The 12,250-nt window shown below is 35.3% G+C and overlaps 1 protein-coding gene across 1 annotated transcript; it reads left to right on the top strand.

The window, feature by feature from the left end:
- Positions 1-10,616: 10,616 nt before the first annotated feature.
- On the top strand, positions 10,617-11,558 carry LOC114104540 (olfactory receptor 10K1). The gene has a single exon (XM_027950688.2). It carries the CDS (start codon positions 10,617-10,619, stop codon positions 11,556-11,558), a length of 942 nt encoding a protein of 313 aa, XP_027806489.2.
- Positions 11,559-12,250: the final 692 nt, after the last annotated feature.

Below are 12,250 nucleotides of genomic sequence, written 5' to 3'. Positions count from 1 at the left end.
GGGAGCCAGAAGAGGTAAAGAAAGTTTATCATCCATTAAGATGAGGCTGACTCAGTTGTTCAGCCCATTGATTTGTGTATTCCAGATCATAGCTCCATTTGCAAGTCAAAGTAATAAATAAATATTAATTGCAATCTAGCATTTATGTGTACATCTGCATACACAAACACAGAAAGATGCTCTTGAAGTAAATACTAGTATAATTTATCATTAACACAATGGTTCCAGGATAACTGGTGCTAGTCTCTGCACTTTACCTATGCTTTTGCATTTTATGCTCATGAAAGCCCACCTTCTAGATGGGAAAATTATATCAGAGAGGTTAATACTGCTCCCAGGTCACACAGTCACCCAATAGAAGAATAAGTACCCAAATGAAAGTCACCTGCCTCTGGTTCATAGTCTTCTTCTAGTTCAAGTACCACTATCTCTCTTAAGCCCCATATTTTCATCTTGTGTTATGACTTAAAAATTATCTTTCTATAAGTACATGTTTGTGTGTAAATCGGTTATAGTGAGGTAATTTCATACAGTGAAATTACTGGGATAAGGTGGATGAATATATTCAAGGAACACAATATATTTTCCCCATTTTTTGGTATAGGGGATTGAACCCAGTGATGCTCTATCACTGAGCTAAACATTCAGATAAATAAATATATATGTGTGTGTGTGTGTGTGTGTGTGTATTTTTTTGAGACCGATTCTTGCTAAGTTGTCCAGATAGCCTCAAACTTGTGATCCTTCTGCCTCAGCCTCTGAAGCAGCTGAGATTACAGGTGTGTGTTTCTGATCCAGCTTGCTGAATTTCTTTGTGCAAATTTACAACTAATTTATAATCTTGTTAGTGAATATTTTTGTTGGTGGTCATTTAACCCAAATCACTGCTTCTAGTTTGATGAGTGTACATGATCTCAATTTGATTTTAAATGAAGTGAAATGAATTTTTATTTTGGGTGTATTTTATCCATATGTGCTTGCAACTAGTTTTAGTTTTAGATCCTTAGTGATCTTCTCCATCTTTTTGTAATATATTCGTTATTAACATTATAACAATAATTTTTGGTAATTTTCCATTGGTTGTTTGCTTTCTAACAGTGCAGATTGTACTTTTGTTGCAAATATGTGTCCTATTTCATATAGTCAAATTGGTGCTTATTTACTGCTCATGCTATTTCATCATATTTAAGTTCCATTTTTAAAATTTTTGTCAGTGATACTTTTTCAAATCCTTTGAATTTTTTATATTTTAATAACAAAATATTTTTTAACATTCTATGAGTTGAACATCTGATTTTTTAATATTTATTAAAAATGAGTTACTATAAAATGTCAGAAATAGTTTAGATGGCATTGAGATGATATATTTTGAAAACTGTCACTAAATTTTTTGCTCATGTAAAAATTAAGGTATAAATGTTCTTTAATCACTCCTTTAAATTTGGCTGTATATTATAAATTGTGGATTATAATTGACATTATTTTCTACAACTCATTTCATTTTTACCTATTATTTTCCATTTGACTCAACAGGCATTTTACAGGTCTCTGGTAGCAAGACCTTCTTATATTATTGTCCAGTATTATAATGTCTATCGTATTCAATTAGAAAATCCTATCTACCTTTTCCGCTTTGTGACATGGTTGAAGTTTCTGTTGTAAGAGTCAACAATCACAAATATTTCATGTTGCTTGTGAACAGAGTGTATACTCTTTCTGTAAAAAAAAAAAAGTTAAGTTTCCATACATAACTAGAAGATATGCATTACTGATTCTGTTGTTCAGGTTTTTGGAATCCTTTTATTTTTTCCTTCATCCTTTATTCTTACCAAATTTGATATAAGGTAATTTTACTCATTGGAATTCTAAGTGGCTAAAATTATTCTGTGCTGCTAATTATCATCTTTATTTCCTTATGCTAAAAAATCAAAACTAATTTATATTTCCCTGCCCTTTTTCTACAGAAAATATTGTGTCAAAGTCCCCAAACTCAGTTTCAACTTCTTTCATACCCTAGTGACCCATTTACCATTTTTTCTTCTAGATTTAATTTGTTTAACAAAAATCAGTAACTCTAGAACTGATAGATCCTGTTTTGCTCTAGCTATGGTGAAGTCCCAGTGCATCTGTAGTTAGAGGTATGAGATGATAGATGGGTGAAGCAAGTGAAGGAGAAAGAGACAGGACCATTTCAAACACTTCAGAAAATAGTTATTCTGCACATAAATATAGAAAATTAAGCAAAAAAATATTTTGCTGTTTTTTCCTGATTGTTGATGAATTTCATTGTTCAAGGGGGTGAAAATTGAACAAGTTATGATTCACAGCATAGCTAAATCCATTTGTATGTAATTTAATAGGACCTATCAGATTTCCCAAAGTGACTATTTTCCATCATTCTCTGTTCAGGGATGTGACCTTTTCTTTGAATGTATTTATGGCTACTTTAATTGGGAGTTAGGTATATGAGTAGGCATCACTTTTGTGATAAATGTTATCAGACTGAAAATCAAATAATGAAAAACTTAGTTATTTTACAAATAATTTCTGAAGATCTGTGAATTTTTTTCCAGAAATGTTCCTAGACAAAGACAACTGGGGCAACTTTTAAATGAAAAGTAATGCACCAATCATTTCCATCTATAGTTTAAAATGAACATGTATACAAAAATTTAGATAATCAAAAATATGTTTTTGTGTGTGTGTACATACCCATGTAGTTGTGGTCAATTGAGTTTCAAAAGATAACCAAGGTATTTTAGAGATAAAAATACTTTGCTTTCAACATATAGTGTTCGTAATATTAGATATGCATATAAAAATATATTTAAAAAGAAGGAAACCTTTCTAAACTCATTCTGTGATTCTAGCATCACCATAATTCCAAAACCAGACAAAGAAACATCAAGGAAATAAAAATTCAAGCCAATATCCCTTATAAACATAGATGCAAAAATTCTCAATAAAATTCTGGCAAATCACATACAAAAACAGATTAAAAAGATAGCATACACGATCAAGTGGGGCTCCACCCAGTTAGGCAAACTGGTTCAACATATGGAAATCAATAAATATAACTCACCACATCAATAGATTTAAACACAAGAATCACATGATTCTGTCAATCGATGCAGAATAGAATTTGACAAAACTCTGCATCGATTCATGTTCAAAATACTAGAAAACTAGAGAGAGTAGGAACATCCCTCAACATTGTAAAAGCTGTTTATACTAAACCCAAGGCCAACAGCATTCTAAATGAAGAAAAATTGAAAACATTTCCTCTAAAAACTGGAACAAAATAGGAATGTCCTCCTTCACCACTTCTATTCAACACAGTCCTTGAAAACCTAGCCAGAACAATTAGACAAAGGAAAGAAATTAAAGGAATATGAGTAGGAAAAGAAAAACTAAACTACCCCTATTTACTGACAACATGATTCTATATTTAGAAGACCCTAAAATTCCACCAAAAAAGCTTGTTGAAATCTTAAACAAATTCAGCAAAGTAGAAGGATATAAAATTAACACCCATAAAGCAATTGTGTTTCTATAGAGCAATGATGAATCCACAGAAAGAAAAATTAGAAAAAGTATCCCATTCACAATAGCCTCAAAAAAATACTTGGGAATCAAGTTAATCAAGCAAGTAAAGGACCTCTACAATGAAAACTACAGAACATTAAAGGAAGAAATTGAGGAAGACGTTAGAAGATGAAAAGACCTCCCATGTTCTTGGATAGGAAGAATTAATATTGTCAAAATGTTTATACTACCAAAAGCACTATACAGATTCAATGCAATTTCTATTAAAATTCCAATGACATTCTTCATAAAAATATAAAAAGGAGTCATGAAATTAATTTGGAAAACCAAGAGTCCCAGAATAGACAAAGCAATCCTTAGTAAGAAAAATAAAGCAGGAGGCATCACAATTCCAGGCCTAAAGTATACTACAGAGCTATGGTAACAAACAAAACATGGTATTGTCACCAAAAGAGACAACACAACCAATGGAACAGAATAGAAGACACAGAGACACACCCACATAAATACAGTTTTCAAATGCTAGATAAAGGCGACATGAACATGAATTGAAGAAAAGATAGCCTCTTCAACAAAGGATGCTGGGAAAACTGTAAATCCATATGTAGTAGGTTGAAATTGAACCCTTATCTCTCACCCTGCACAAAACTCACCTCAAAGTGGATCAACAAGGACCTAAGCATTAAGCCAGAGACCCTATGCCTACTAGAAGAAAAAGTAGAGCAAAGTCTTCATCATGTCAGGTCAGGAGCCAACTTCTTCAATAAGAATCCTAAAATGCAAGAAGTAAAATCAATAATCAATAAATGGGAGGATATCAAACTAAAAATCTTCACAGCAAAGGAAACAATCAAAAACATGAACAGAGAGCCTACAGAATGAGAGAAAGTCTTTGCCAACTACACCTCAGAGCGATCATTAATCTTCAGGATATACAAAGAACTCAAAAAACATAACACAAAGAAAATAAATGACCCAATCAATAAATGGGCAAAGATATGAACAGACAATTCACAGAAGAAGAAATACAAATGGCCAAAAAATATATGAAAAAACATTCAACATCTCCAGCAATCAAAGAAATGCAAACTAAAACTACACTGAGATTCCATCTCACTGCAGTCAGAATGACAATTATCAAGAATACACAATATTAATACCAAGATACATGCTGGTAAGAATGTGGAGAAAGAGTTTCATTTATACATTTCTGGTGGACACAAACAGGTGCAACCATCTGGAAAGCAAAATGGAGATTCCTTAGAAAATTTGGAATGGAGCCACTTTTTGTCCCAGCTATCCCACCCAAAGGACTTAAAATCAGCCTACTACATTGACATAGCCAAATTAATGATTATAGCAGCTCAGTTAACAATAGCTATGCTATGGAACCAACCTCGGTGCCTTTCAACAGATAAATGGATAAAGAAAATGTGGTATACATACACAATGAAATATCAGCCATAAAAAAATGAAATTATGGCATTTGCTGATAAATGGATGGAACTGGAGACTATTGTGCTAAGTGAAATAAGCCAGTCCCTAAAAAAACCAAAGTCCTGACGTTCTTTGTAGTATGTGGATGCTAACACACAGTAAAGGGTTGGAGAGGGAAGAATAGAAATTCATTGAATTAGACAAAGAGGAACGAAGGGAAGGGAGGAGGAATGAGAATGGGAAAGATAGTAGAATGAATCAGACATAACTTTCCTATGTTTGTATATGAGTACACAATGAAGAAAAGGAAAAAAATGATATAAGTAGAACATTACCAAAGGATAGTTGTCTGATAAATTTATGTAAAATATTCTCTCACTAATAAAGAAATGGAAAAGGAGTCAATTTTTATCATTTTTCGTGGACTAGAACATAGACAATTAAAAATAGCATTATATATGCCACAAAAAAATCAGCATCTTCACATAAAATTACTGAGAGCACAAATTTGTATTGCCTTTGAGGAAACTGTTTGCCAATATAATGCATGTAATAATTTGAAATGTTTTGTGAGTGATGAATTTTTGATCAAAGAACAATTGCATTTTGTTGTTTACAATTCTAAAACTCTGGGATATCTAATAAAATGGGATTTATAACATTGTTGCACATATGGACAATACAATAGAAAGTTTCTGATCTTTTGCAAAGTTTGAGGTAGGATTAAATAGAATTGCTTTCTGAGAGTAAATCGGAAACCTCTCTAGGTATGTATAGTCATAGGAGTTTCAGGGAAGAATTAGACTTGCATATGTGTTGAAATGCTAACATCATCAATGTCAAGAAGGATGTGCTTGACATTCAGAATTTGGGGAATCATAGGAAGCTCCCAAAGATGGTTTTGGCTATTGCAACACTGATGGGAGATTCTCAGGGAATTTTCACATCAAGGGCAAAAGCTGTATCTGTCATGGGACAAGTGTCAGGCAGAAAACTCTGGTTTTCTTATTCTTCTATCATACAAATGACTCATGTAAGCCCTCAGTTGTGAAACTCTCCTGGCAAGGGAATCTGGAGAAATAAACAAACAAGTAAAGATCCATGGATTACTAGGATCTTTATTCCTCCAGAGCAGTGCCAAAAAGAATCTAGAAACATCAATATGATGTGAAAAATCAAAAAATATGGAGAGAGCAGAGTTTTCCTTTTTGGATACCCAGCACCCACATACACCTTGGTTCATCTTTAATTCCTAAGTAATAATAATGAATATAATATAAATATGCCTTTTACAGTGAAGTGCCCCCATCCATCTCCAAAACATGGAAGTCACAGAGTTCCACCAGTGAACTGGTTATTCTTCACAAGATTTTTCTTTAAAGAGGGAATTATAATGCTTATTATCAACCAACAACACACTTTATTTATACAAAACAGGGATATGGTTAACACATACAAGTATATACAGGATAACAAAAGCGAGAAACTAAAATACAGTCTCTGCCAATCTCATTTCTGTAAGTAATTATATGAATATAATTGATATTTGTGGATTTTTTTCTTCCACCTTTTCAGTATTCCTTGAACTCAGCCAGGGCTCTACATTCTCAAAGATCTGAGCCATTAGTGATTTTGTTCATATTAGGGTATGTCCATCTTGCATTAAGTTTTGCTTTTTCAGAAAAAGTAATAAGAAATTCTCTAAAAGATCTACATTTCAGGTGGACTCTTCTCTGCCCTTACACTGTAGCCATGTCTCTGACTGGTGAAATGAACTCTGTCTGTAGAACAAAATAGATTGAAGTGGCCAAGGCCCAATCTCATTTTCCATTTTTGTGTTTTCTGGTGGAACGTACACATGGAGCAATTTCCAAATTCTCCTTTTTATCACTTTTACACTATTGACACTTTCCTGCACTAGTTTCCTGATCTTTTCATTATTGAGACATCTTACCACCAGGAAAAGGAGTCCCTGTATCACTTGTCCTTTTTCAAAATGGTGTTTTCCTTAAAAGTAAATTTATAAAAACAATTGTTGCTTGACTTCACAATTTATTTTGGTATTTTAATAGAATTATACTGACTTCACAGATTAGTTTGGATGGTAGTGACAACTATACTGTATATCATTATCTAAGCAAATGTATTCATACAAAAACAAGCATTTAATGATATATCACAACCAGATTTTAGATATTTGATAAAGATTTAGGTTTTTGAAGAATAAATCAAATCCAATGAGAATTTCTGGGGGCAAAATGATAAATTTGTGATAAAGCATATTTTGAATTTTTTGCAAAACCTAAAGTTGAAAGCCACTGTACAAATCTACCAGTCTCCTGGCTTAAAATTCAACAAACATTTTCTACTTGGTCAGCTGCTCTACAGTCTTAACTGTGGTTTAGAATCCCTGACAGATGGACTCAACTTCCTTAATTATACTCATGGCTCCTTGTCCCCAGGCTCTTCAACTAAGGCCACTTTTGAGAAACTGATGACATTATTTTTCCAAAATAAGCCTGATTTCTAATTAACCCCAAGACAATGTCTCCAGGGCAGTGGAACTAGCCTCAGGAGCCCAGTGATCACAGTACACACCTCTAATAACCACGAAGCATGCTGGTCAACCCCTCTGAAGATAGAGACTCATCTGGAGGAGCCAAGAGTCCCGATGGATGGAGGAGCCTCACTCCCGTGGTGCATCTGAGAGCCTCTGTCCTAGGGCAGATTCTCTTTGTTCTGCTCTTCTTTCAGGCTCTGATCTGTTGCTTACATTTTATTTTCCAAAGAATCCCTGATACTGAATAGCTGCTTGTCTTTGAAGGTCCTTGCTGAGCATTGGGGACATTGGAGGGACTTTGTGAGGCCTGGACACAAGTGATGGGTTGGACATGAGAACACTCTTCCTCTGCCCCTTAAAGGAATTTCTGGTAAGTGACAGGGATAAAAAGGAAATTCAGTGCCCACTTTTCTAGGTACAAAGAATGATTGGGAATGGGCTGTGCATTTCTCAGGGTTTTTTTTTCTAGACGATTACACTGGATCATTTTGGCTCCCAGCTAGATTTTCCTCCTTGCTTTCCCTCTTCTTTCCTTTCCTTCCCCGCCCCCCATCAAGGGTTGACTCATAGATTAATGGAACAGGTGCCCCAGCTCTCTCCTTTTTAGTGTTCTCTGTTGTCTACTCAAGAATGTATATTTTTCACTATAATTGAAATATGATACTTACATTCAATTTTAATTAGGCAATTTGGCGAAATTAATTAAATAAAATAAATCAAATAAAATAAATCATTTACACAATTCATTCAAGCTTGGGGGCTGTATTAATAACTATGCAAAAACCCACATCACTGAGAACGGCTGACTGACTGAGCCTGAGTGACAAATAATCAAACTTGATTTTCTTTGGTAGATACAAGTACTCTTTCAGAATCAGAGAATTTCAGCTTCTTTGCTCTACTTATTTCCATCATATTCATCACAGGCTATAGTGGGCATTAGAAGTGTATGAGTGCTTAGGAGACCAGATGAAAGTCTTCTGGGACAGCAGTGAGTCAAAATAAGCAAGGATCATAAGTTTTCCTCAGTGATTTGAAATGGACAGAAATTTGTTGTCCTAGGAGGTGGATGTTACGGGGGAAACCTTTTGATTTTCTTGGTATAGAAAAGACGTGACTACTATGCGTATACAAACACACAATCATTCACTCTGCTCTCTTATACACATTCTTACGTTGAAGTTATAAATGTCATAGACCTTTTTATATTTATATGTATTACTAATAATGATAGGTGTTAATAGTGGAAAGGTAATAGTAAATAATAACAGTAACTAATAAGTTTTAGTTATGTCCTTACAGAGAGAGGTCAGAGACCATGTTTAGGGCCAGTTTTTAGTAAGGAAAAAATTATATTATCTCTAAATTCTAAGCAAAGATGCAATGAGTTTCAGAAATGTTCATAACTTAACTTAGGATCTATAAATAGAAGTATTGGTTTAAAAGATGCAAAAAAATTCCAATAGAAGATGAGAAAGGGGCTGGGGATATAGCTCAGTTGGTAGAGTGCTTGCCTCGCATGCACAAGGCCCTGGGTTCAATTCTCAGCACTGCAAAAAAATAAAATAAGTAAAATTGACTTTGGGCTGGGGATGTGCCTCAAGTGGTAGCGCACTCGCCTGGCATGTGTGCGACCCGGGTTTGATCCTCAGCACCACATACAAACAAAGATGTTGTGTCCGCCAAAAACTAAAAAATAAATATTAAAAATTCTCTCTCTCTCTCTCTTAAAAAAAAACTCATAAAATTGAAAAAAAAGATGAGAAAAATTTCTCAGCATGAAATGATTTAAAAGTCTCATATGAAAATAAATGAAGACTGTATCCAGTTAATATATAGTAGATGATTTTTCTACTCAAAGAAAATTTCTTATTATTAGGTCAAACAGTTGGAAAATGCACACATGGAAAAATTATCTCATTTAAAGTCTGAAAATTATTTTAGAAAAAATTCTTTCTGGAACTTTGCAAACTAGTTCTAGTAGCAAAATGTTCCAAAGCATTCTTACTGGCCTATCAGTACATAAGAACTGATGGTTTCAAGCAGGAATGAATAACCTGTCAAATGGCAATTGTCCTACTGTCTTTCGTATTCTGTGGCAAGATGTGAGCCACTTCTGAAAAGCTGTATTTCTATAAGTTTCTCTGTGGAAACACAGAATGGAAAAACTGACATGTGCAAAAAAAAAAAAAAAAAAAAAAAAAAAGTCACCAAGTTAGTCTCTCTCTACCGCCTGGTGACTTATCTTTCCTGAATAAGAAAAAATATATTGCCTTTAATGCTATCTTTTGCCCCACTTTTTATTTGATGTACTAGTTTCTGGAACCTCAAGCAGTGTTTCCAGTTGGCTTCTTATTAGTCAGTCTGTTGTAAGTAAAGCTAATTTCTTTTTTCTTATTGTTTTGTGGACTATGTTAAGGTAATTGTAATGAATATATCAGCATATTCATAAAATCCTATATAATTTGTTTCCTTTCAAATGCAAGTACTTCCCATTACCTTTCTTTGAGTCCTTCCTGTTCTAATCCACAGATTTCCCTTCTGTTTGATTCATTGTTTGTTTGTATATTTAGTTATTGAAATATGTGCATCATAATTAGAAAAAAGAAGTATAATTCCTTCTGATGCATTCTTAGGTTCATGTAGCACAATATGATCAGTTTCACAATTCTTTCATTTTGCATTCTGATCAGGATCAGATTGTTCAAGCTAACAATGTTCACTCACAGAGACCTACAGTCCTTGGGTTTATATTAAACAAGAAAAACAAATAATGCATATAAAACAAAAAAGGGAAATCTTTTAGACATTGGTATAATGCTTGGCAAAAATGAGGAGCTGTTTTTCAAATTACAAAAAGCCTCCAAACTGGAGTCAGTTATTCTTTGGAATATTTAGCACCAATTCTTCTTTTAGCAGACATTTTAAAGATGGAATGAAAGAACTCTACCAAATATCCGGGAATACCTGTCACCTACAAGCTTCACGCTGAGGATCCTGTACTTTTCTGCTCTTCTTCCTGTGTCCTGGCCTCCACCTCTGTCCCTGGCACTCCTGTGTAGAACTGCTGTCTATGGAGTGGGTCAACGAGACCTGGGTGAGAGAATTTGTCTTCCTGGGCTTCTCAGCTCTGGCCAGCCTCCAGAGACTGCTGTTCATGGTCTTCCTGCTCCTCTACCTCTTCACACTGGGCACCAATGCCATCATCATGTCCACCATTGTGCTGGACAGAGCCCTTCATACCCCCATGTACTTCTTCCTCTCAGTTCTCTCCTGCTCTGAGACCAGCTACACATTTGTCATTGTGCCCAAGATGCTGGTGGACCTGCTGGCTCAGAAGAAGACCATCTCCTTCCTGGGCTGTGCCATCCAGATGTTCACCTTCCTCTTCCTGGGCTGCTCTCACTCCTTCCTGCTGGCAGCCATGGGCTATGATCGCTACGTGGCCATCTGCAACCCGCTGCGCTACACAGTGCTCATGGGCCATGGGGTGTGCTTGGGATTAGTGGCTGCTGCCTGTGCCTGTGGCTTCACTGTCTCTTTGGTCACTACCTCCCTGGTATTTCACCTGCCCTTCCACTCTTCCAACCAACTGCATCACTTCTTCTGTGACATCTCCCCTGTCCTCAAACTGGCATCTCACCACTCCCACCTCAGTCAGTTGGTCATCTTCATGCTGGGTGTATTGGTCTTAGTTATCCCACTGCTACTCATCCTGGTGTCCTATGTCCGCATCATCTCTGCCATTCTAAAGATCCCATCCTCTGTTGGGAGATACAAAGCCTTCTCCACCTGTGCCTCCCATCTCATTGTGGTAACTGTCCACTATGGCTGTGCCTCCTTCATCTACTTAAGACCCAAGTCCAATTACTCTTCCAGCCAAGACACCCTAATATCTGTGTCTTATACCATCCTCACCCCATTGTTCAATCCAATGATATATAGTCTGAGAAATAAGGAATTCAAATCAGCCCTTCAAAGAACAATGAGCAAGACTTGGTTTTCTCTTAGCTAAAGAATCAATTTTAAACTCTTCATGGCTATTAATTGCCAAGAAAATCTGTTCTTGCATCAATTTTCTCATTTAATTATCCAAATACAGTACAACATAAAAATATTTTCTACATATAAAGTTTGATTTTCTCCTATTAGTGCTTCTCTAACAAGTTTAAGAATATATGGCATTTGCAGGTAAATGGATGGAGTTTGGGAATATCATGCCAAGTGAAACAAGCCAATCCCCCAAACCAAAGGCCAAATGTTTTTTTTTTTCTTTCTGATAAACGGATGCTAATCCATAATGAGGAGGGCATGGGATGAGTGGAGGAACTTTGAATGGGCAAAGGGGAGGGAAGGGATAGGAGGGAGCATGGGGATAGGAAAGATAGTGTAATAAGACAGATATCATTACCCAAGGTACGTGTATGATTGCACGAATGGTGGGACTCTACTTCATGTACAACCAGAGAAGTGAAAAATTGTGCTCCATTTGTGTACAATGAACCAAAGAACATTTTTCTGTCATGGATAACTAATTATAACAAATAAATTATTTTTTAAAAAAATAATATATTAAAAGGTTTTACTCAGTTCCAGGAAAAATTAACTACACCTTATTGCACAACATATTGTCATTCAAATGAAAGCAAAGGTACATTTATGAGAGCAAAGTTACATTCAAGCTGTTAAGAGCAATTGAGCAGAGCA

The sequence above is a fragment of the Marmota flaviventris genome, chromosome 10 (assembly GCF_047511675.1).
Source record: "Marmota flaviventris isolate mMarFla1 chromosome 10, mMarFla1.hap1, whole genome shotgun sequence".
Classification (NCBI taxonomy): Eukaryota; Metazoa; Chordata; class Mammalia; order Rodentia; family Sciuridae; genus Marmota; species Marmota flaviventris.
Note: the sequence above shows the minus strand (reverse complement) of the source record. Positions and strands in the feature narration are given on the sequence as shown.